Here is a 25,703-nt window from a genome sequence, read left to right as displayed (position 1 = left end):
ACTTAGGAGGTCTTTGACTCTATGCAAGGACAAAATTAAACATACACAAACATTGCCTCTTAAGGAGGACTTCAGACAGCTGCCTGGCCAAGTAACAGGCCAGGTCTTCCAGACTACATGAAGATTAGAAGCATACCTCAATGCAAATTGCTTATACAAGCAAAGCAAAGCAACAAGTTCACAAGGAACTAAGCAACTAAAAGCACCTGAAACAGTCAAGCAGATGTTAGTATGTAACTTCAAAACAAAGCAAATGAAACAGAGATCAACAGTTAATCAGGAGCAAATGGATGTGCAAGGCACAAAACTTAAGGCATGTGAGCCAAGCCACCTACAAAACAAACAAGTTAGACAATGATATTTGAGCAAGCTCAATCAAAAAGAATTGGTCTCATTGGTCATTTGTTGGTTAATCTGAAGACATGAGCTCAAAAGTGAGTAACAGGACCACTAGGACAAGCCTAGGGTCAAAAGAGAATGAGGAAGTCAAAACAGCAAATGACAAGTGTCCAAAATCATATTCAAACAATCAAGAAACACACCCAATTGGTTTCACATTCATATCAATCATCATCATCATTTCATGAACAAAAGAAGTCAAAGCAAGGCATTCAGAAGTTCATAGGAGTCAACAGCAAGACCTAACTCAAAAGCAATCTTAAACATTTCCAAAAATCACCAAATAAATCATGGTCAACCACAATCCATAGCATGGTGTGCATGTCAAATTTCATCTCATTTGGACAAATGGAAGGCAGTCAATGAAAATCAGAAAGTCAAAGCAATTTTGAACATGCTCAAAGAAATCAACCAAACATGCATCAACTTAGAAAATTCATAAATCAGAGATGGCATATGATAAATGAATGGGACTAAAACCAGGTCAAAGATTAGGATGTCTAGTTATCTCATGTAAAATTTCATGTCCATCCAATAAAGTATGAGAATTTCACAAATGAAATGGGAACATGTGTCACAAAAAGTCAACATTTGACTAAGCAGGGGAGAAAATCTCAAACAATTAGGAAATGCCACAAATAAATCCACAAAAAATCACATGTAAACTAGACATACAAGAGTAGGTTCATGAAAAAAATTCAATCCATTTTGAGGTCAAGAAGCATGGTATCAAAAATCATCAAGTTGGACATCAATGGTGTGACACAAGTTGTCACACCCTAATTCAAAAAATCATAACTCACAAACCAGCAATGATAAATTCACAAACTCTACACCAAAATCACCATGAGTGTGTCTAGTTTAAGCACAAAAAATTTGGGAGCCATTGGATAAAGTATCACCATTTCACAAATGTTTTGGCAAAAGGTACAGAAATATGAGCACATGTGCAAAACCTAATACCAAATAAAATTCGATCATGCAAAAAATCTGGAAAAAATATGACAAAATAATAGAGATCATGATGAAGACAGTGCAGAAAATCCCATTCAAATTGGATTAAAAACAAAGAAGTTATGAATTTTACAAAATGATGTATCAAATTGAAATAAACATTGAAAAAATAATATAAGTTAATGGGTCACATGCCACTGGTGTCTCTATGAAACGGTGCGTTTCGTCTGGAGACCTTCGCTAAGCGAGCCGGAAGCTTCGCTAGGCGAGCACTCATCTTCTTCGCCCTCGCTAGGCGAACAGATCATTCGCTAGGCGAATGCACGATTTCTTCACGAAGAAGACGACAGAACAGCAAACACAAAACACACTCACAAGCAAATTTTCACGAAATCATGCAAAACATATACCAATCGAAACGTCTCACCATGTAGATCATTAAAACAGCAAGCATTCATTCTAAATCGGGCTATCATGGATGAATCATGTGACAACATCAATGGACATCAAACTTTAAAACAGCATAACTCCACAAATACTCAACCATTTTTATGGATTCAAAGCTCAGAATGACCAGCAAAGCAAGCTCTATCATAAGCATAGCATAGTTTAAAGAAACAAGGAGGTCGAAATTTTACCAAGTTGGAAGAGTAGTGTCGAAACAGTTGTTATTTGGCCATGTTAAAGTGAAACAGATGCTCCTTAAGCTCCCTAAGGTTGAATGATGAAGTTAGCTTTGTTCGGAACAGCTTGGAATGGCTTCAACCTTGGACTGCCATTGATGATGCTTGAAAAACCAGTCCAGCAAAACGGCCTTACAGTTGGAGAATGATGGTTGAAACAGGTTCACAATGTTGTATGGATGTTGTTTTAGGCAAGGCAATGTCAAGCTCTTTGAGAGTTTTTGACAGATTTTGAAAAATGCAAAAAATGAAGTTTTAGAGAATGAGAGAACAAGAGCTTGTTTGCTGCAAAAGGGTGGCTGCTACTAGGGTTTGCCAATGACAGAAAATGATCAATATCTCTGCTATTTTGTGGTACAAAATCCAAGTTCATGAAAATATGGGATGGAGTGGTTGAAAATTGTACTTTTGGCCAATTTTCAAGCAAGTAGGGAATGGCTACATGTACTGCATAAAAATGGTCTTGCAACAAGTCATAAACCACATTTCTGAACTTTTTCAATTGGCCAAGTGGTTTAAAAATGAATATTTTGAAAAGTCAAAATTTCACTTCACTTGAAATTAATTAAGGCAAGTTCAAAAATGCCATTTTGATTGGTGAAGTTTTGGTACATGAAAGTTACATTTTTGGAAAGAGGGGATCAAATGTGACTTGTAGGAAAAAACCCCACCCAAATTGGCCAAATGGTTTGAGAGATATGCCCTTTTGAAGTTCAAGAATTTCTGAAAATGATTCGATCGTAACTTGCCAACCATACATGGGAATTGAGTGTTCTTGGACTTTTTGGAAATGGGAGAACAAGATCTTCAACTTTCATGTTGGGAAAAAATTCATTTGAAGCTTGTATCATGATGTAAGTTTGAGGATCAAGACTTTCCATTTTGGGCAGGTTCAATTACAGGTCCAGTTTCCATTTTTGGAAATTTCTGATCTGGCTTCAAATTCTTCCATGATGGTGTTTGACATGATATACGAGGCTTATATGGACATGAATGAGACCTCTCAAACCAATTTCCAACCATCAAAACCATAAAATCAACCACAGTTGACCAAGTTTGACTTTTTAGGGTTTCTGACTGACTGTGCATTGACTGATGACTTCTGAACATCCAATCCTTGACCCAAAACACTTCAAATGGATCCCCAAGTCATGTGAACATGTTGGACCAACCCTAGGGCCTTGGCTCCTTGAGAATTGTGCTTGCTTGCTTGGTTGACGGATCTCCTGATCAGTTTGACCTGATTTCGTGATTGGCTTGCACTTGAGGCAAATGGGACAATGCAATGCTATGCAGTGGACCATGTTATGCTATGACCTAATATGAGAATGTATGTACAATGATAGGTGCAAATTTGAGGTGCTACAGTTGCCCCTATTCAATCAGCTGGGAACCCGAACGGATGATAGCAGCGGCTGTCAGACTTTCAGGGTAAACAGGGATTGAATACCAAAGAACCGTAGAATTTGCACAATACAGGAATCCACCAATGGAAACGTCCACTGGGACTTATACTTATTACTGGGTATTTTTTGTTTTGTTTTCAAAGGGTACGGCCACATCCAGACATCTCAACGATGGTGAACGGGAACAAGAATCACAACTAGATGCCAACGGACAACTAGGAAAAACTCGACGTTTATCGGGACCAACGGAGAGGTAACCAGACATTAATGAAAGACTGGGAGGGATACAACCATACGTCAACGGACGAAAATGGGAAAAAACTCCACGTTTACCAAGACCAACGGAGAGGTAACCAAACATTAATGAATGACTGGACGAGATACAACCATACGTCAACGGACGTAATGGAAAAAACTCAACGTTTACCAAGACCAACGGAGAGGTAAATCCACGTGGGGACAGGTACAACTAGACGTCATAGGACGAAATAGGAAAAACTCGACGTTTATCGACACCAACGGAGAGGAGAATACTTCACTAGGGAAGAAGGACACAACCAAATCATCAACGGATGATCGGGAAAAACTCGACGTTTATCGACACCAACGGAGAGGAGAATACTTCTTCGATTCGAAAAAAATCGGAAATTGGCCTGAACGCCACCTCGGTCTGAATACCGGAAAATTGGCCTGAGTGCCATGAGTACATCGACCTGATCGTCGGAAACTCCTTCGGTCTGAATACCGGAAAATTGGCCTGAGTGCCATGAGTACATCGACCTGATCGTCGGAAACTCCTTCGGTCTGAATACCGGAAAATTGGCCTGAGCGCCATGAGTACATCGACCTGATCGTCGGAAACTCCTTCGGTCTGAATACCGGAAAAACATAAGTACATCGACCTGATCGTCGGAAACTTCTTCGGTCTGAATACCGGAAAATTGGCCTGAGCGCCATGAGTACATCGACCTGATCGTCGGAAACTCCTTCGGTCTGAATACCGGAAAAACATAAGTACATCGACCTGATCGTCGGAAACTTCTTCGGTCTGAATACCGGAAAATTGGCCTGAGCGCCATGAGTACATCGACCTGATCGTCGGAAACTCCTTCGGTCTGAATACCGGAAAAACATAAGACATATTATCTATAGCCGTCAAAACGTAGATAATACACTCGCGTGGAAGATTATCCATAACCGGGTTGTAGGTTGTTAAATGAACAAGCGACCGAAAAGAAAGGCATCTGGGTACCAGACTAAGTATGCAAAGGATGACCAATCAAAAGAGGATAAAGTTGCTTATTCGGAGCAAGTATCCAAAAAGAAGGGGAAGACCCAATGGGGACAATACTGCTTGATCAAGGCAAGTATCCAGAGGGGAAAGAATATCAATATCACAAACCGGATACTGATAACTGCAAAGAGGGGATTACATCTACCGGTTAGTAGGCAGAAAACCACGGAAAAGTAACCAGTCATGCATAGGATGAACACAAAGGGTTAACTCCAACAAGGGGATGAAAGTGGGATTTTACAACTACCAGCTAGTAGGCAGAAAACCACAAAGATAGGACTTACAGCTACCGGTTTGTAGGTAGAAGTCAACAAACGAATCTACTGAGAGACAGAGTGAGAAAAAAGGATTTACAACTACCAGGTAGTGGGTAGGAGACCGTAAAGAGAGGACTTACAGCTACCGGTTCGTAGGTAGAGGCCAACAAACAGAATGAACCACAAAGGTTACCTCTGCCAGGGGGTGAAAGTGGGATTTTACAACTACCGGCCTGTAGGTAGAAAACCACAAGGATAGGACTTACAACTACCGGTTTGTAGGTAGAGGCCAACAAATTCCGCTGAGGATGAAATGAATGAGTGCCGGTTAGCGAGCGACTATTCAGTTATGCCCCAGGGCAGCACAAGAGATAGTCAACAAGAAGCCAATTTAGGATCGATCCAAAAAGGCAGACTGAATCAAGACTCATCCTGATGAGGAAAGAACTCAATAGGGAAAACCCATCCCATTAGGGAGGGAACGGAAGCAACCGTCATCCACGAGGATGTATCTCAGTGGGGAAATGGCAGGAAAAGATTGACACTTTCTGCTTAAGGGGTAGACTCTACATGGAGAGATCAGACACACCCATATCTGCTTAAGGAAAAAAGACCCAAGCTGGCAAGACGCTAACAATTGGGGAGTAGCACTGCTGGGGATACCCACTCGACTGAGGAATCACTTGTTGGGAAAACACCAACCTCTCAACCATGCTGATGAACCCAATCCTGAAGCCGATCCAATGGCGCGATGCTAAACTCTTTCCAACAACCCGAGCTCGGCTGGTCACCACGGCCTAGGGCTAATGGATATGTTTGCAATGTTGATGCATGAGTTTTTTTTTGTTTTTGTTTTACACAATGCCCCATGATCATGGAAATGCTATGCACTAATGATGCGATATGCTATGCTTATCTAAATGACAAATGCGTAAACACACATCTCCTCCAGAGACAACACCGGGGAACTCCAGGAACTGTGCTGGGGATCCTATGACCATGTCAACTTCCATCCTGCTGGGGAAAGACAAACTTTTGCTGGGGAAAAACCATCAACACAACCTCTGCTGGGAAGACAACAGACTTGGAAAACAATTACAACTCCGCTGGGGATACGGCCACCTTTAGGCTTGCTGAGGAGACACTGATCTCGAATCTTGTTATGGAGGTAACACTCTCACACCTACTGGGGAAATATAGCTTATTAGACACGGAACACCTGTCGAGTCGCCGAACAGCGGCATCTATCGTCCACCCATAGTGTCGGCTTTCCTCTTTTACGAACTCCCAGACGCTTCTGGACTTTTCTGCTCCATCATCTTGTATTCCCAATCTCGTCCGTACTCCACGGGGATCGAACTCCTGATATTCATACAAACTTTCCAATCATCAGACTTTGAAGAGTCTTCTTGATTAACTTTCCAGGACCGTCGTCGTAATCCTTCACTGTCTTTTCACCGTTCAACTATCCCTTGCCCCTGATTTGGCTCTGCAGGGATCTCTTGTCATAAAGGCTCATATTACCACTGGCAAGTGAATGAAGATATCTAACAGCACCTGCACCAGAGATCGTCAGATAAAAACGTGCCCCAGGTATGCCCCAGGTGTTCTGATATTTCAACACTTAGGTCACTCAGACTTCCAAGTAAGATTTCCAGATTTCAATCTCACGAGCATGCATCAGAAGGGACCTCTATGTTTCAAAAATGCAAATATTCTTATCAAAATGAATAGATGTTTTCGTAATCAAAACAGTAATGACACAAAAACAAAATTTATTTGACCGAACACACGCTTTATTTGACTGGAATAAAAGATGGCTCACAATTGAGCAACACACAGGAAGCAAACCCTGGAAAGAGGTGATTGCACATAAAAGAAAAAATCTATCCTAATGGCAACGTGAAACTGTGATCTCATCGGGTTCCAACTCAGTTACACCTCGTATGTCCTCAGGACTTTCCGCACCTTCTGTCTTCTGAACAAGACGCTTCCGATCGGTCTCTGTCGGAGATTATCCAAGTCATCATGAGCACAAATGATCATGCTAGACGCAGTTGTTCGTTTCATTCCCTCTTTTGCCTGGACCGCCCTTTCGGGTTTCAGTCCACCGGGATACCCTTTTTTGCCCAAGTCGCCCTTGCGGGTTTTCAACTTGCCGGGTGTACAGTTCTTTTCTTTTATTTTTATCCCTAACTTTTGCCCGAACCTTTCTCTTTTTCTTGGTTCGCCGGGATGCCCCTTTTTGCCTGGACTCTTTATTCCCTTTTTTTTGTCCAGCGGGTTTCTTTCACGAAGTATTTTCTAACTGCGTCCGCATTCACAGGGAATGGAAAATCGTCGTCATCCGTGGTCATAAACAACAAGGTTCTGTCAGATGGGACCCTCTTGACCACGAATGGACATTCATAACTGTTTGTCCATTTGCCCCACAATCGTCTTGAGGAGGAAGGATCCTTTTCAACCAATTCTTCCACGTGGTACGCGCGAGGTCATACTTCTTGGTTAACAACATGCTTCGTTCACTGGGTACAAATGCCCCATGCCAGGTAACTGTCAGCCCTTTCCTTCAGCTGGGCTCAACGTGTCATTCCGAGTCTTTATCCATTCAGTTTTCTCTGATTTCTCATATTTCTGTGAGGAAGACACTGCCCCAGGTAGATACACATCCCTAGGTTCAATATCCAGGATACAGACTTTATGTTCAGCTACCATTGTTGGTGCAACCAACTGTGATCCGGGAAGCACTACCTTATTCACCTCATCTCTTTCCCCCTCAGACATCGGAATCCGTTCGGATTCGGGGTCAGACCCCTCCTCCGGGATCAGTCACTCTCAATCTTTCGATTTGAGTACCTCGAGATGTCCTCATCAGGGACCTCAAACTTCCTTGGTTGATAACCTTTCCATGGGTTGCTACTAGCTTCTCAAACACATATTTGATCAGATCCATTATGGACATCCACAAAGTGGTATGAATCAGCATATACTGTCTCAGTCGGCGAGCAGCCTATGCCAAAGTACATCAAGTTTTTCCGAACAGTGAGTGTATTGTTTCACAGTCGATAAACTTTTTGCTTAGGTAAATTGCATACTCTTTTCGACAAGACTAGTCATGCTGACTCAATACGCACCTCGTAGACCCCTCGAGGGTTATCAAGTACCGGATTAACAGTTATTTCTTTCATTGAGGTATCGGAATCAGAGGTACCTACAACTTACCCCCCCCTTTTTTTTTTTTTTTTTTTTTTAGCAGGATCGACCTCGATTCCTCTGATTCGCTCACAACAAGCCTTGGTAGCTTGATGGACAACACTCCATAAGTGCACTGATTCAGACTCAAAAGTATGAGTTATCTCAAACCGGTCAAACAACTTGCCCCAAGTCTACCGGATGCCCCTGTTCTGCTTGGGACTTTGCCATCATGTCATCAACATGGCATTTGCTTTCACGATGAATCATATCACGAAACAAAGCCACCGTAGACCTCTGATACGTGGCACCGGCCTCATGTGACGGAACGACATCAACTTAGAACAAGAAGGTGCCCCTTGTGTGATGGACTTGGTGTACTTCATACCATCTGGCAACAATTCAATCTGGTCTGGGCCAAGAAGCCATCCATGAAGATAAACACTGAGACCTGAGCCATATGATCAACCAATACCTCGTTGTGATGTACCGGGAATCCATCTTTTGGATTAGCTTTGCTCGCATTTGATAGTCTATTCACACCTTCTCTCTTTCTCATCCTTTGTCGGCCTCAGCTTTTGCTTTCTAACCTCGGCGGAGCTTGGAGTAACAATCTTGAATCGCTCCTCGTGCGGTTGAATCACCTTCTCCTCTTGTTTCAATGACCTGGCTAATTTCAACAAATCACAATCTTCTTTGCCTTTTTCTCTGGCATGATAGATCGAATTGTCGAAGTCATACAGAGGTGTAACCAAATCGTTATCGGTGAGATCAGGAGGGTAATCACTTTGGAACGAGACGAAATCAAAAGGAAAGAGAATGAAAAAACGTTGCCATTTTTATTTGTTTTTTTTTCCTTTTTTAAATTGCAAAATTAAATGAAAAACAGGGAACACCGCTTTTAACTACAAAAACATCCATTCATTACTGATGCAAAATGTTGCATAATGAAACACATGAGATGGCCCTTACAATGGACCATTACGTTTCGGGCAAAACGTATGGCTTTCATGCAAACAAAAATTTGAAAAACAGAAATACTACTCTTCAGAATGAGTGACAGTGATGCTTTTGGAGTCCTTCCAGTTTCCTGGTACACACGACTTTATCCATGACTCGAGTTCGCGGTCGCTGTCAAGATCTTCACCCACTGAACGGGCATGACCAGGATCCAACATTCCTGCACTGACGAAGGTGTACGGTGGACGACATCTTCTGTCCGGTCTAGACGACTCTAAATCCGGCTGATAACCGACTCCAAACATGTCTGCTTTTACCACGATGTCAATGATCCTCCCCCAGCCTTGGGCCTCTTTGTTCTTCACCACCTCCAGAGCTTGTTTATAAGAAGAAATGGACAACTTCTTCTCTTTCTCAGCAGCAAAGGCATTCTCTACCTGGATGGTTTCAACTGCCAGACTGGGTGCTTTGCATTTTACATTATCCATTTCTACCTTCTTCATCTTCTGGGTCGGGTCCTCCATCAATACATTTCCCTCTATGGTGACGATCGCACAAGAATTATCACTAACAGGGAAAACTCCATCCTGTTCCAGAGGTTTTGGGACCACAACCATTGGAACCTTTAGCTGATCCTCCTCAGTCATCTCCAATCCTTTCTTGGCCTTCTTCACCATCTTGACTTTTACAGGACCCCTTATGGGCGCAGGGTTGACATCCCCCTTCATAATCTGGGCCAAGTTAATGGTCTTGGAGTCCACCATGTCCTGGACGACATGCTTAAAAGCTCTACAGCCCTCAATGTTGTGTCCGGGTGCCCCAGAGTGAAACTCGCACTTGGCATTCTCATCATAGTTTGGTGGCCTCTTCTGCCGTTCTATGGGAATCAATATCCTTGGCCGTACTAAAGCAAGATCCATCAACCTTTGGAACAGATGGGCGTAAGTCACGGGTGGTTCCTCAAACTGACGATCCTCTTTCTTCTTCTTCACCTGGCTTTCAGCTCTCGGTGTCTTCTGTTGAGGTGGCAGTTGTTGCTGTTGAGCAGGTGGATTGCTGACAGGAGTGGTTACAGTGGCAGCATAAGGATGATAACGATCTTTACTACGTTCTTTCTTTGCAGGCACACCAACTGGCTCAACTTCCCTCTTGAATGGACCACTGTCGGAGGATTTCCTTGCTACAGTACCAGAAGGTTTGTTCACTTCGGAGGACGGAGCCTTCCCCTGGACTTTCTCCACTATCAGCCATTTCTCGATCCTTTCCAATCTTTCAGACATGGCTTTCTGTCCCAAGGCAAGTCCTTGCATAACACTGAACAACTCCCTCATCATTTCTTTCAGTTCAAGGATGTCGGCGTTGGGAAGATCCATCGGCTTGAATTTGTTGACCCCCAGCAGGTTATCTGAACAGACGAGCTATGCGCACCTGGTTGAATACTGAAACCTACAAAACAGCAAATGGGTTAGTATGACTCACACATGCAATGTTTGTCCGTACTAGGAATAATCAGTCCTGTTTTTTTTTTTTTGGGTTTCATTGAGACAGATAAAGTTTTATCAACAATATTTTGACATCTGGATGTCTCTCAACCGGGGTTTTAATTTAAAAATAATGGGCCCTGAGTACGGACAGACATGAGTTGAATGCAGATGAATGCGAGATGATATGATGCGAATGCATGAATGCAGGTCCTTGTGCCACCAAGTCATCTTAAAGCCCAATACTTCTCTGAACCAGTCATATCTGTGGGATCAAGTCACCAATAAATCCGACTTGGGGGAGTTCCGAAATAAACGGAACCGGAGATTATATCACTATCTTCACAAGAACAACCACTGAACGGGTGACAAACGGATCCTCTGAACAAGTACTCTCACCTCAGCCCGGGGATCCGAAATAAACGGAACCCGCTGATAAACCACGGACAGAACTCTGGCGTCCCAGAAATAAATGCCCCATAATTCACAGTCACCATTAGTACCAAGAGTCACCAACAAATCACCAACCAATCAGCAACTGTACCTGTAATGATCAAACCCTTCCCACTCACGGGTGTTATCTAGGCCAGGGTAAAGTCGAAGAGAAACGCAACATAAATAACCTTTCGCAGAATACCATCATATACACACCTGAAGTATGTAACGACAATATCCCACCAGGGTCTGAACTGCTCGTGATATCAATGTTCCGCTAAGTGGCGCAATACCACCCGCTTCCCATGAATCACTCTATTCCTAGGTTTCCTAGATTTCACTCATAGCCTGGGTATTGGGCCTTTTACCTCATGTAACTCCCACCCCAACAGAGAGAAACAGACAACCAGCCAGGTGAACAGATGAATATGAATGCAAACATAATTACAAACATAAATGCAAACAAATAGACAATGAATGCGAACAGTAAATAATGAATGCAATAAATAAACACAGCACAAAGCAACCAAACCCTAACCTAGAGAGCGCTAGGAGAGACTCACTTAGGGAAGACGGACCAGCACAGGTCAACTTCTCCGTATCCCCAGCAGAGTCGCCAGCTGTCGCATCACGCGAAAAACCGGCGGGAAAGGAAGAAACAACAGAGCCGCCACCGTGCATTATTTATCCCAAAAGGGGGAAAAGAAACGCTCAGAGTAAACCTGGGAAAGAACATGGTCTTGCGACCAAAGAGAATGGGTTCGGGAGTCGGTTATGCGAAGGGAAGGTATTAGCACCCCTACGCATCCGTAGTACTCTACGGGATCCACGCACAAAAGAAAGGAAAATTGGTTGCTAAACACTGCTCAAATACTCACACACACTGGCTGAAAGAAACGCAAGAAACTGACTGAAACTGACTCGGCAGGATATCGCATCCTGGGCCTACTTAGTCTATCAGGCATAGACATCAGAGTCGAAGTAGTTCGGACTGGGGAGACGACACATGCTCGCTAGGATATCGCATCCTATGCATACGTATCTTCTCGGACGAGAGAAGAATCAGAGCATTCGTAGCTCAGCTGACACGCACACAAACAAACAAGACACAGGCAAACGTGGAGCCCGACTGCCAATCACTAGACTTACATCAGCATCCGAACCTAAACACACACACACTGGAACCCAAATGCCACTCGATGGACTTACATCGGCTTCCAAGCACACAACAACACAACAGGTTAATAGGGAGTCGGGGACTCGAGCCTATAACTGTCAAACAACACACAAAAAGAAAAAGGGCGCCCGGAGAGATCAGCTCAATCTCCTGCCTACATACTTCATCTGGTATGAAGATCAGGGCGATGTAGTTCCCCTACGCAGGGATAAAGGACTAGCCTAACCAGATAACAGAGGGAGACACAACTAGGGAGACTACAACTCGAGCCTAGATGTTATCATGCAGATCATCCCTAAGTTAAGGTTTCTAGCTAACTGGCACAGGGAGCCAGACTATCCTAAACATGACTTGCACAGGAAGCAAGCCACACACACACTTAACTTGCACAGGAAGCAAGCCAAGCAAAACCTAACTTGCACAGGAAGCAAGCCTAAACTAACCCTAACTTGCACAGGAAGCAAGTCTAAACAAACATACAAGCACAGATAGCACACACTATACACAAGCAAGTGGCTCACACAAGGGTTAGGCACTGAGGCCAACTGGAATAGGGTCAAAGGTTGCTCTTAACCTTGCCATTGAGAGACTAAGGTGAAGCAGATGAAAGGTGAGTGAAGATAAGACTCCACAGCTCTTATCCCTGGCCTGGGAGAGCTCAAGACAAGAATGTGTGGGTTCAGAAAGTGGGAACCCTTCTACACATTTAAAACTGACTCAACTGTACAATTGTACAAGATCTTGGGTTTTTATCTGTAATGCATCAACACAGTGGTGTGAGCAAAACAGAAGACACACTGAATAGCAGGGGATAGGTTGCATATCCCTTGGGTTCTGCCAATTGCCTCTTCACTTAGGAGGTCTTTGACTCTATGCAAGGACAAAATTAAACATACACAAACATTGCCTCTTAAGGAGGACTTCAGACAGCTGCCTGGCCAAGTAACAGGCCAGGTCTTCCAGACTACATGAAGATTAGAAGCATACCTCAATGCAAATTGCTTATACAAGCAAAGCAAAGCAACAAGTTCACAAGGAACTAAGCAACTAAAAGCACCTGAAACAGTCAAGCAGATGTTAGTATGTAACTTCAAAACAAAGCAAATGAAACAGAGATCAACAGTTAATCAGGAGCAAATGGATGTGCAAGGCACAAAACTTAAGGCATGTGAGCCAAGCCACCTACAAAACAAACAAGTTAGACAATGATATTTGAGCAAGCTCAATCAAAAAGAATTGGTCTCATTGGTCATTTGTTGGTTAATCTGAAGACATGAGCTCAAAAGTGAGTAACAGGACCACTAGGACAAGCCTAGGGTCAAAAGAGAATGAGGAAGTCAAAACAGCAAATGACAAGTGTCCAAAATCATATTCAAACAATCAAGAAACACACCCAATTGGTTTCACATTCATATCAATCATCATCATCATTTCATGAACAAAAGAAGTCAAAGCAAGGCATTCAGAAGTTCATAGGAGTCAACAGCAAGACCTAACTCAAAAGCAATCTTAAACATTTCCAAAAATCACCAAATAAATCATGGTCAACCACAATCCATAGCATGGTGTGCATGTCAAATTTCATCTCATTTGGACAAATGGAAGGCAGTCAATGAAAATCAGAAAGTCAAAGCAATTTTGAACATGCTCAAAGAAATCAACCAAACATGCATCAACTTAGAAAATTCATAAATCAGAGATGGCATATGATAAATGAATGGGACTAAAACCAGGTCAAAGATTAGGATGTCTAGTTATCTCATGTAAAATTTCATGTCCATCCAATAAAGTATGAGAATTTCACAAATGAAATGGGAACATGTGTCACAAAAAGTCAACATTTGACTAAGCAGGGGAGAAAATCTCAAACAATTAGGAAATGCCACAAATAAATCCACAAAAAATCACATGTAAACTAGACATACAAGAGTAGGTTCATGAAAAAAATTCAATCCATTTTGAGGTCAAGAAGCATGGTATCAAAAATCATCAAGTTGGACATCAATGGTGTGACACAAGTTGTCACACCCTAATTCAAAAAATCATAACTCACAAACCAGCAATGATAAATTCACAAACTCTACACCAAAATCACCATGAGTGTGTCTAGTTTAAGCACAAAAAATTTGGGAGCCATTGGATAAAGTATCACCATTTCACAAATGTTTTGGCAAAAGGTACAGAAATATGAGCACATGTGCAAAACCTAATACCAAATAAAATTCGATCATGCAAAAAATCTGGAAAAAATATGACAAAATAATAGAGATCATGATGAAGACAGTGCAGAAAATCCCATTCAAATTGGATTAAAAACAAAGAAGTTATGAATTTTACAAAATGATGTATCAAATTGAAATAAACATTGAAAAAATAATATAAGTTAATGGGTCACATGCCACTGGTGTCTCTATGAAACGGTGCGTTTCGTCTGGAGACCTTCGCTAAGCGAGCCGGAAGCTTCGCTAGGCGAGCACTCATCTTCTTCGCCCTCGCTAGGCGAACAGATCATTCGCTAGGCGAATGCACGATTTCTTCACGAAGAAGACGACAGAACAGCAAACACAAAACACACTCACAAGCAAATTTTCACGAAATCATGCAAAACATATACCAATCGAAACGTCTCACCATGTAGATCATTAAAACAGCAAGCATTCATTCTAAATCGGGCTATCATGGATGAATCATGTGACAACATCAATGGACATCAAACTTTAAAACAGCATAACTCCACAAATACTCAACCATTTTTATGGATTCAAAGCTCAGAATGACCAGCAAAGCAAGCTCTATCATAAGCATAGCATAGTTTAAAGAAACAAGGAGGTCGAAATTTTACCAAGTTGGAAGAGTAGTGTCGAAACAGTTGTTATTTGGCCATGTTAAAGTGAAACAGATGCTCCTTAAGCTCCCTAAGGTTGAATGATGAAGTTAGCTTTGTTCGGAACAGCTTGGAATGGCTTCAACCTTGGACTGCCATTGATGATGCTTGAAAAACCAGTCCAGCAAAACGGCCTTACAGTTGGAGAATGATGGTTGAAACAGGTTCACAATGTTGTATGGATGTTGTTTTAGGCAAGGCAATGTCAAGCTCTTTGAGAGTTTTTGACAGATTTTGAAAAATGCAAAAAATGAAGTTTTAGAGAATGAGAGAACAAGAGCTTGTTTGCTGCAAAAGGGTGGCTGCTACTAGGGTTTGCCAATGACAGAAAATGATCAATATCTCTGCTGTTTTGTGGTACAAAATCCAAGTTCATGAAAATATGGGATGGAGTGGTTGAAAATTGTACTTTTGGCCAATTTTCAAGCAAGTAGGGAATGGCTACATGTACTGCATAAAAATGGTCTTGCAACAAGTCATAAACCACATTTCTGAACTTTTTCAATTGGCCAAGTGGTTTAAAAATGAATATTTTGAAAAGTCAAAATTTCACTTCACTTGAAATTAATTAAGGCAAGTTCAAAAATGCCATTTTGATTGGTGAAGTTTTGGTACATGAAAGTTACATTTTTGGAAAGAGGGGATCAAATGTGACTTGTAGGAAAAAACCCCACCCAAATTGGCCAAATGGTTTGAGAGATATGCCCTTTTGAAGTTCAAGAATTTCTGAAAATGATTCGATCGTAACTTGCCAACCATACATGGGAATTGAGTGTTCTTGGACTTTTTGGAAATGGGAGAACAAGATCTTCAACTTTCATGTTGGGAAAAAATTCATTTGAAGCTTGTATCATGATGTAAGTTTGAGGATCAAGACTTTCCATTTTGGGCAGGTTCAATTACAGGTCCAGTTTCCATTTTTGGAAATTTCTGATCTGGCTTCAAATTCTTCCATGATGGTGTTTGACATGATATACGAGGCTTATATGGACATGAACGAGACCTCTCAAACCAATTTCCAACCATCAAAACCATAAAATCAACCACAGTTGACCAAGTTTGACTTTTTAGGGTTTCTGACTGACTGTGCATTGACTGATGACTTCTGAACATCCAATCCTTGACCCAAAACACTTCAAATGGATCCCCAAGTCATGTGAACATGTTGGACCAACCCTAGGGCCTTGGCTCCTTGAGAATTGTGCTTGCTTGCTTGGTTGACGGATCTCCTGATCAGTTTGACCTGATTTCGTGATTGGCTTGCACTTGAGGCAAATGGGACAATGCAATGCTATGCAGTGGACCATGTTATGCTATGACCTAATATGAGAATGTATGTACAATGATAGGTGCAAATTTGAGGTGCTACATATAGGAGACTATTTTTACCTACCGACGTATCATTGCCCCCATCCTCCCGCAGGCGACAGGTTTCACCTATTCAGGCGCCAGAGGTACCTGAGTCACTGGTGGTACTTAAGCCATCAATCCCACCTCCGATTGATGAGGCTTCTGAGACAGTGCCACCTTCGACTAATGAGATTGTTGAGTCAGTTCCACCTCCAACTGATGAGGTTGTTGAGGATGATGAGCCACCTCAGGCATTTGGAGGAGGCCCTATAGAGTTGTCATTACTACTTCTGTACTTAAACCATAATGCCAAACATATATGGAAGGAGACATAACAGTAGTTATATTCATTCTTTTTAAATTATGTTTATTATATTACAAGTTTCTGACATTGATTTATTTTTCTACAGGGCCGTGATCAGTTGGAGTTTATTAACCATGGGCGAAAGATTGTTGGCTTGCCACATGCAAATGAGGAGTGGTTTCAGGCTGTTTTGTCCTTATTTGGGATGAAGGACTTGTGCATGATCGATTATGTTACGGTCAACCACAAGATGCTTAATGCATTCATGGAGAGATAACACACCTAGACCTCGTTATTTCATCTCTCACTTGGTGAGATGTCTATCAGACTCGACAATGTGTCGTGTTTGCTGCTTCTTTCAATTTGGGGGAAAATTTTAAATCATAAGAGGATTACCAGAGACAAGACACTCAAGATGATGGTAGACTATATGAGAGTTGACCTAGAGGATGTCATTAGTGAGTTTGAAAAAATAAGAGGATGCCATGCTAGGTTTGAATTCTTGAAAAAATGTATATACAAATGAGATCCTTAGAGCTCAAGAGGCTAGAGGCGATGACGAGCAGGTGGGGCTTCATAAAGCGTATGTTATGAGAGCATACCTGCTATATTTGGTTGACACTGCAATTTTTGTAGACAAGAGTGTCACTTATACAAATATCGTCTATCTATAGTGCTTCGAGGACTTTGAGCGGATCCACGAGTACAACTGGAGAGCCGCTTGTTTGATCTACTTGTACTCGAAGTTATCGCATAGTTGTAGTTGGAAGCCGAAGTAGGTCACAAGCAATATCACACTACTTACGGTATTATTTATTGGTCTTTTAATATTTATGTGTCATTTTCATTGATTTTTGCAACACCATTACTGATGATTCGTGTGTTCCAACACTTTTCAGGCTTGGATCCTCTAACATTTCCCGCACATCTCCAGTTTGGTATGTGTACAGACTTACACTGAGGATATACTGTGTGCTTCTGCATTTGCCCCGATCATAGAGAACTGGACGATAGAGTCGTTCAGGGTGTATCTTGGCTGCTTGGTTGCCGAGGATATGCACTTCAACAGTTATGCCGATCACCGTGAGACACGACCATTTGAAGAAATAATGTTATATTCATGATGGTTGGCTTAGGGCTCACGTCTCACATTTTCTCATTTGTTTGAGTGCATCATGCGGCAGTTCGATTACACTCAGACTATTTTGAAGATGTATCTCCGAATTAGTTAACGTTTTGATTTAAGACAAGATACGTCTGAAGATGCATCTCTGAAATTTAAGACATTTTTAATTTTTCATATGATGGGATAAAAAATTCATTTTTCTAAATCTTTAGGTAAACGGGTCTAGCTCGCATTTTTGGACCAAATCAAAGGAGCAGCCAATGGGCCTCACCTGTATTCATCGTTTACAGTTTACACCTTACACGATTCAACAACAACATCGAAACGCAAGCAGGTTCAATGAAACATCCCGCGTTTTGCATTCACTGTGTTGTTTCAATGCAACTCTCATTTCAGTGAATTTCCGAAAGAGAATGATTCCATAGCATCGAAGAATCTTCCAAATCCACTCATCGAATCAAATCTATCTATTAATCCCAATTTTCAATCATTCAATTCAATTCAATGGCGAACAATCTCAATGAATCATCTTCTTCATCTTCAATTTCATTCAGCGATTTTCCCGAAGATGTTCAGCTCTGCATCCTCTCGTTTCTCGGCCCCACCGAGATTGCTTCGTTCGCATGCACCTCAAAACAATTCGGTTCACTCTGTTCCAACGATGGTAAGCTATGGTTCACGCTTTGCGATCGAAGATGGGGTTCGAAAACCCTAATCACGAAATGGGGAGAAGGGAAAATTCCGTATAAAGTTCTTTACAATACTCTTCATGAATGGGAAAATCTCATTGGTTTCTGGCGTCGAAGCGGTCCAGGAAGCGCTGTGATTTCGTCGCCTTCGTTGGTTTTCTTCGAGTGGGGGACGTCGTTCATTTCGGCTTTTAGGGTTTCGCCTGTTCAATCGCAATCCGAAATTTGTGATTATCAGGTTAAAAAGGTACCTTTTTTAAAAATGGGTATTTCTGAAGAGGGACAAATTGTGAATCTTTTGGATCCTGATGGTAGAGCTGATTTGAATTTGGATTTGAATTTTGGTGATGGTAATCAATTGAATGATTTGATTCCTGTGAATGTTTGTTTTATGGGCAAAACTCATTTTGTTTTGGAGGAGAATGTGTTTGGGAGAAATTCGAGTCCGGTACATGTTAGTGGTGAGGATTGTGGTTTTGGCGGAGAGGATGGGATTGGTATTGGAGTTGGGAGTGGATCTCCGCCGGATCTGTTGATGTTGGAGATTTATCAGCATTTGGCGAACCGGACTAGTCCGGGAAGCGACAGATCGAGGAGGCAGAGGAGGAAGGAAAAGGGAAGGATGGCAAGGAGGAGATGGGAGCCTCAGCATTTTGTCAAGATTGTGAATTGCTCGCCGACGGAGTTGCGACCTTTGCAAGGTCTTTGGAAGGTGTTTCTTAACTGTTCCTTGCTGTTATTTATGCTCAATTATGTTTTGAGTGTTGATGATAATTATAGCATCGTAACTTGGGGCTTTGGTATCTGCCTTTGAATGATTGGTTTGATATTATTATCTAGTTGAGCTGCTATTGCATTTTTTTGTTTGATTCATAGTAATCAAACTGCAAAATACAAAAAAGCCAAAGAATCATGATCATTGATTTCCATTTTATGGTCTCATAATTAGATGATGTTGGGTTTTGTGGTGATGCTGATGCGCACCCTTTGATAGAAGTCATGTTGATATAGATCATTGGTATAGTGTAAATTTCTATATATTTTTTTAATCTTCATGATTTTGAAGGTGAATGATAGTGGAGCTTTGGCTTATTGAAATTGTCAATGATGCAGGGAATTTGTGCAGACATGAGTTTAGCATTTTACCTCGTGGCTTATGATGACATTGGTGGCATTGCTTGCCGCCGCCTTGGAGATCCTCCCGAACGTTTCTCGAGCTATGCCCCGGTTTTCTGGACGTCCAATGCTACATTTATGGAATCTCCCTTTCCTCTAGAAGAAGAATCTCTGTATGGCAGCCGCATTCATCTACAACCGGTTCAACCACACAATGAAAATCATGAGCAGTTCCCTATGTCGGACATTGAAGGGGCAAATCACATTCAGCAGTTCCATTTGTCAGAGAATGAAGTGGTAAATCGAATTCTTCTCATAAACGCAAGTTATGATTTAGTTATTCCTGACCTTGCTGCTGCACCAATAAATCCAAGGAGTGCTGAGGGAAGGATTTGGCAGTACCGAGATGGTACTTTTGGATTTGGATTCGTTCGGGACAATTTTGTCATAGACATGAAAAATATTGTCTGTGATGGTTGTATCATTGATGCAGTAAACCTTTCTGTTGATTAATTTCCTTAATTTGATTGTGTAGCTGGATGTCACCTGTACATTGTGACATACTGTATCTTTAGCTGTGAAATTATGACAGTTTCCCTTAGATGGTATCTTAGACAATCGGTTTCAAGGAACATGCACATTCCTCACCTGTGAGTCACCTTTTATATGTGACTTCCTTTGGTTTGGAATTTGGACTTCCTTTTTTCATAATTTATGTAAGCGAAATAATGGGAATTGACATCTTGTCAGTCCATTCTTTTACATTTCATCCATTGTAAATTGTAATGATCCAGTCATTAGTCCCTTAATGTTATAAAATAACTTTTATTGGCTTAGATTATTCACTTCTGTTACTGCTTACAGGACTGGTGCAATAACTGAAATTTGATTGAATTGATGCAGATTGAAGTTAGTTGATAAAAATTATTTGATGTTTTAGATGAAGTTTATTGCAGGTTTATTGATGCGTAATTGCCATTAGTGCTGCCTACTTCCATGATAGAAGCTTCAATCTTTATCACCAAAGTTTACTAAGTAAAGTGGCCATTGAAGCCTTCAGCTGCCCAAACCTTTTGATACTGTCCTTGAGTTGTTATGTGAGTGGTCGGAACCAGTTGTCAAATCTTTTGATACATTCTTCTATAATCTAGACACTTGATTTGCTTATATCATTCAACAAGAGCTTGGCAATGTGATCTGTAAGGTCGAAAACGACACTTGCAGATGCATAGCCGTATTTGTTTGAGTTTGACATGAGTATTTTTTAATTAGGTTAAGTTAAACGCATTGATCACTGTATTGTTTTGTAATACATATCTGGTTGAAACTACAAGCCAACTCTACAGTGAAAGGTTTTAAACATAAGGGTGAAAGTGATGGGTTAGAAAGATGTTCCTAGAGTTCAATGAGAAGCGGATTCCATGACTTATTTGTGCGTTCTACACTCTGTCGCTCACGTTATGCCACATCGCAACTTTGGTTATTTTGAAAGAGAAAAAGAGCAAAATGAGTATGCCAGTAAGCGATCATGATGCTCAATGATTGTTGATTGTGATTGTCAACAGGTGGTGACGACGGTGGCAAGCAGTGGAAGATGTTGGAACGAGCACAACAAAGGTCGGAGATAAGGGGCATTGTGGTGAGACGGCCAGATGGGTATGTTGGAACGAGCACAACAAAGGTCGGAGATAAGGGGCATTGTGGTGAGACGGCCAGATGGGTAACACAAAAATGGGTTCTGGTTCGGTTCTTTTACTAATGACGTGTTTCAGAGTAGTCACGAAAGTCAGAGTGCAGTTGGCGCACAAAAGTTAGAGAATCTGGATCCATTTCAATGGCTTATAGCTAATGGTGATTGTTTGATTTTGGCCTTCAAAAAAAGTATATGGTTATGATTTGTGTGATAAAATTGGTTGGATATTGAAAGAAATATCATAAACAGGTGGAAACCAAAGTCTTCCAATTTCTTACAACAACACTCTTCTGCCGTGAGAAGTTCTCCATTAAGTTGCTATCATTTTGACGATGGAAACAAGAATTTGCAGGATGAACAACATTTTCTGTTGCCATGAGGATCATGGCTTCAATTAAGCAGAAATTGTTGCATGACTTTATTTCAAGTTCTGATGACACTGGTCAATGTAAGACAGAGGAAAGGATTAAAAATAGCATAGAATCTACAATGCGCCTTTATTCCAAAAAGATGTATCAGACTCCAAAAAAACCAAACTCCATAAACCAGGTTGGAGTTACATTCAGTTTCCTTCAAAATCAAATTAAAACACAGAAAACAAAACAAAAAAACTAACAAGCAGAGCAATTATGTCTCATAGATCCACACACTTGCAAACAGATATCGAATACCGTGGTAATATCAAAAGCATGAGAGATAGCAGAAACATGTAGTTCATAAAATGAAACATGAGAACTGGAAAATTTCTGAGACTTAAAAGACTCTTTCATCATGTTTCAGCCGCAACTTATTCGCCGTTGATTTTTGCATTTCTGTCATGATCACCTTCAAGCTGGCTTAAATTCCCCTTTTCCTTGATCAGTTGAACATGGTGATGTTTGCAGTAAAGTTTTCCCTCATGTGCTATGTAATTGGAAGGACTAATAACACACCCTCCATGGCAGCATTTGAAACAACTCTTATGGTAAGGAGTTCCATTCACTGTAACCTACATAAATCCAAAATATCAATTCCATTAACACAAAAATAAGTTCTGTACTCATCATAGATATAGCTTTTGCCAAAATCACCGCCGTGCACTGAGATTCTGTCAAATTCATCGCCAATTCAAACACAACAATGTTCGGATTTGTGGTGAACTTAGCAAAATATCAGTGTATCGTGATTCCAAACATGCACTATTTACCTTCTCAGTTGGATAAACTGTTTTCTGACAACCAGAACATTTGTCTCTTGTTCCACCAAACATACTTGAGGCTTTAACCGCCGCAGGTTTCTGATAAAAACAACTCAAAAATCATATAAACACTAAAAAAACAAAATTTCACTATTGTTCATTACAAGCACCTAGATTCACAACTCATTACCTCATTATCACTACTTCTTTCTGGTTTTGCAATTTTTGGTGTCCCTAATTAGCCAAAAAACAAAAGAACATTTGAGACACTAACAAGAAAAAGTACAATAACAAATTCAATTATTGATAATCCTTTTTGTTATACCTTCAAAGCTTTTTTCAAGACTTCCAGTTCTCTTGAACAGTTGATCAAAGTGTGGCTTACAGTAAAGAACTCCCTCAAAAGAATTATAGTTGCTCAACTGTATATACATTAATTCATCAGCAAAAATCAACAATTTTACATGCTTTTTCTTGAAATAAGAAATTGCAAACCTCAGATCCAATAGTAAAAGTGTACTATAAACCAAAAGAGAATTGTAAGAGACATAAGATAACAAAACCTTGAGGGTTCCTTTGCAGTGATGACATCTGAAACAAGCTTTGTGAAAGATTCTATTATCAGCAGTCAATTTATCAACAAGATAAACAGTTTTGGTACAAGCCATACATTTCTGAGTTGTTCCTGCAAATGCCATTCTTTTTTCTTCTTACCTCACCAACTTGGAACAAGTCTAAGAAGATGAGAGAATGAAAAAAGTGAAGGAGAAATTGTATTCAATAAAGCAATTATATTGTAAGTTACAATCATTTTTTTGATGAAATGTTAAGCACCTAACTAAAGTTTTTTTATTTAATTATAATAAAGTGTAATTTATTAGGTCATTAAAGAATTGGATATTCTGGTTGAATAAATAGGATGTTTATTAGAAAGCTACTTTGTTAAATGTGGGGTAGAATGGATTGAAAATCACAACTGCCAACCAGACAGCAGCTTATCATTCAACATCCAGCTGGCTAGCTTTCATTCTTGGATCTCATTTTTCAAACACAAATGAAATGAATACATTCTCTCACTCTTTTCTTGAATTACAAGTATTGGTATGCATGTTACTGACCGACCAAACTAAAACATCTTTTGTAAGACTAACAACTTTGTGAAGTTGTGATGTCCTTTTTCTTATTTCATCACATGATATCTCTTTTAGTACTCTTTCTTGTCCATGTTATAATTTTTTTAAAATTTATTATTTATTTAATCAAACTAATAAAAAAAATATGATAAGAATCGAGAGTATTAATTTATATTGAATTATGTTGAAATGCGAATTTGATTCAGTTTTTTTTATAATTATTTTTATAATTTTATGTATTTTTTATAAAAACATAATTATGTAGCTACTAAAAGTACAATAGTGAAAGAAGGAGAATTTGCTTAAGTGATGGTTGTGAGAAATTATGTATATTTCTCTCTCAAATTTGTAGATGTCTGGCTTCTCTGAAATGAATGAATTTATAGAGAATCCATGGGTCTAACTAGGAAGCGGATCCCAAGTTTCCTCAAGAGGAACATGGGAGCGGGGAATACTATCTCTTCTTTGAATCGTGGAAAAAATGGTTTCCCTCGTTGACTGACATCCATCGACTGTTATTGCTCCAACATCTTATAAACCATGTGTGACGAGTGAGGCAGATCATGAATGTCGAATACAAGCCCTACCGGGAGAATCTCCTTGCCCTTTGAGCAACGATATCACTTCAGGTGCATTGACCCATTTCAGGCGACTAGCTCAGCCTTCTTGCACTTAGTTCGCTTATGACATGTGTTATTTTATCACTGACCATCCCTTTTTCAGGCCCAAATAAATTATCTTAATCTAGAGTCCCTCAAACACAAGGATTTGGAAAGGGGGAAATGATTTATTCAAGCATATTACGCTTTTCCAGAGTTTCTTACTCTAGCAGGTCAAGTCGCTTTGAAACCTTCTCTAGTTTAAATTTACATTCACCCTTCGCAAACAAGTACGACCTCTCCCTTTGTTACTTCAACCTTCTTTTTTTCTAGAAATGACGATTATTAAGGAGTTAGACGAGAAAGGTAATGTGATTCAACCTTTCAACAATAAGAACTTATGAAACTGTATGAACGATGCACGAACAACGCCAAGAGAGTCGATGGAACAATCGACTATAGGATCCATGAAACATGAATGTTTGGGATTTACGTGAGCATCCCTGATTCTAGTAGTGATAATGACTCTCTTTCTTTTTTCTTAAAAAATCTAGAGTTGCCAATAACAATGAAGTCATCCAAGCATTTAGAGTGGAGCATTTTGAGACACATTACACCTTTGAGAAGAGAGTGGTCTCCTTCAGGAAACATCTAAACCTATCTAGAATGGGTGATGATAGGGAAGTGATCCTCGAGCCTTGCGACTTAGCAGAGCATACTAACATGGGAACTCCAAGGTTGTGAATGACTGTAAGGTACATAGGCAGGACCCAAAAATAGTTTGGTGACTATAGACTCTCTATTTGGAAAAATCTTGTTCACCCCCACTCTAACCATTATAAAAACTAGAAACCTTAGTTTGTGAGAGTGAGGGGTGAGATGCGGCATCCATGGTCACCACTATGGAATACGGTGCCTGTCACTTTCCCCTATATTGGACAAAGAATCCCTTGGCCATAAATGGCTTTGATTTTGAGTTCTTAACCACCACAAAGAGAGAGGTGGTCAATATCTTGGACGAGTTTAATATCATGAACTCTAGAGAGATTATAGAGCTTGATCGAGGCGGGGATTACAAAATTGATGAGTACTTGTGTAGGTTTAATTTCCCTGTGTTTTATCAATTAGAGTTTCTTATTGTTTAATAATGATTTTTTCTCTTCTTTTTCTAGAAAGAATGTCCCCCATGAATGTCGCTGAGAGAAAAGCACGCTCGGCGAAGAAGAAAGCCTCTCGGAACAAGCAATGAACTAACATCCCTAAAAGCCATTCGGGAGGAATCATGATTAAGGGATGCAAAAGAGGTGCTAAAGATGTCATTGTGAGTATGAGATATCTTGAGATCATCAAACCTAAGGGGCTTAAATGGAGTTCCTCTTCTTCCCTAGATCAGA

The 25,703-nt window shown here is 40.6% G+C and overlaps 2 protein-coding genes across 2 annotated transcripts; one reads left to right on the top strand and one right to left on the bottom strand.

Annotated features, from left to right (window-relative positions):
- The first annotated feature begins 18,149 nt into the window (after positions 1 to 18,149).
- On the top strand, positions 18,150 to 20,543 carry LOC127098258 (F-box protein At3g12350). The gene is made up of 2 exons (XM_051036795.1): positions 18,150 to 19,303; positions 19,705 to 20,543. Exons 1-2 carry the CDS (start codon positions 18,407 to 18,409, stop codon positions 20,218 to 20,220), a joined length of 1,413 nt encoding a protein of 470 aa, XP_050892752.1. The 5' UTR covers positions 18,150 to 18,406; the 3' UTR covers positions 20,221 to 20,543.
- Positions 20,544 to 21,873: 1,330 nt separating this feature from the next.
- On the bottom strand, positions 21,874 to 23,467 carry LOC127098259 (LIM domain-containing protein WLIM1). The gene is made up of 5 exons (XM_051036796.1): positions 23,141 to 23,467; positions 22,903 to 22,999; positions 22,768 to 22,811; positions 22,587 to 22,676; positions 21,874 to 22,388 (listed from the first exon to the last, which is right to left on the bottom strand). Exons 1-5 carry the CDS (start codon positions 23,273 to 23,275, stop codon positions 22,188 to 22,190), a joined length of 567 nt encoding a protein of 188 aa, XP_050892753.1. The 5' UTR covers positions 23,276 to 23,467; the 3' UTR covers positions 21,874 to 22,187.
- Positions 23,468 to 25,703: the final 2,236 nt, after the last annotated feature.

Source organism: Lathyrus oleraceus, chromosome 6 (genome assembly GCF_024323335.1).
Source record: "Lathyrus oleraceus cultivar Zhongwan6 chromosome 6, CAAS_Psat_ZW6_1.0, whole genome shotgun sequence".
Taxonomy (NCBI): domain Eukaryota; kingdom Viridiplantae; phylum Streptophyta; class Magnoliopsida; order Fabales; family Fabaceae; genus Lathyrus; species Lathyrus oleraceus.
Note: the sequence above shows the minus strand (reverse complement) of the source record. Positions and strands in the feature narration are given on the sequence as shown.

Bases quoted from the DNA above. Each gene is read 5' to 3' on its own strand.
- LOC127098259 (XM_051036796.1), bottom strand. From the start codon at position 23,275: ATGGCATTTGCAGGAACAACTCAGAAATGTATGGCTTGTACCAAAACT. The intron at 23,000-23,140 runs GTTTTGTTATCT...ATGTATATACAG, and splicing joins ACTGCAAAGGAACCCTCAAG to TTGAGCAACTATAATTCTTT. The intron at 22,812-22,902 runs GTATAACAAAAA...TTGGCTAATTAG, and splicing joins TCTTGAAAAAAGCTTTGAAG to GGACACCAAAAATTGCAAAA.
- LOC127098258 (XM_051036795.1), top strand. From the start codon at position 18,407: ATGGCGAACAATCTCAATGAATCATCTTCTTCATCTTCAATTTCATTC. The intron at 19,304-19,704 runs GTGTTTCTTAAC...TCAATGATGCAG, and splicing joins CTTTGCAAGGTCTTTGGAAG to GGAATTTGTGCAGACATGAG.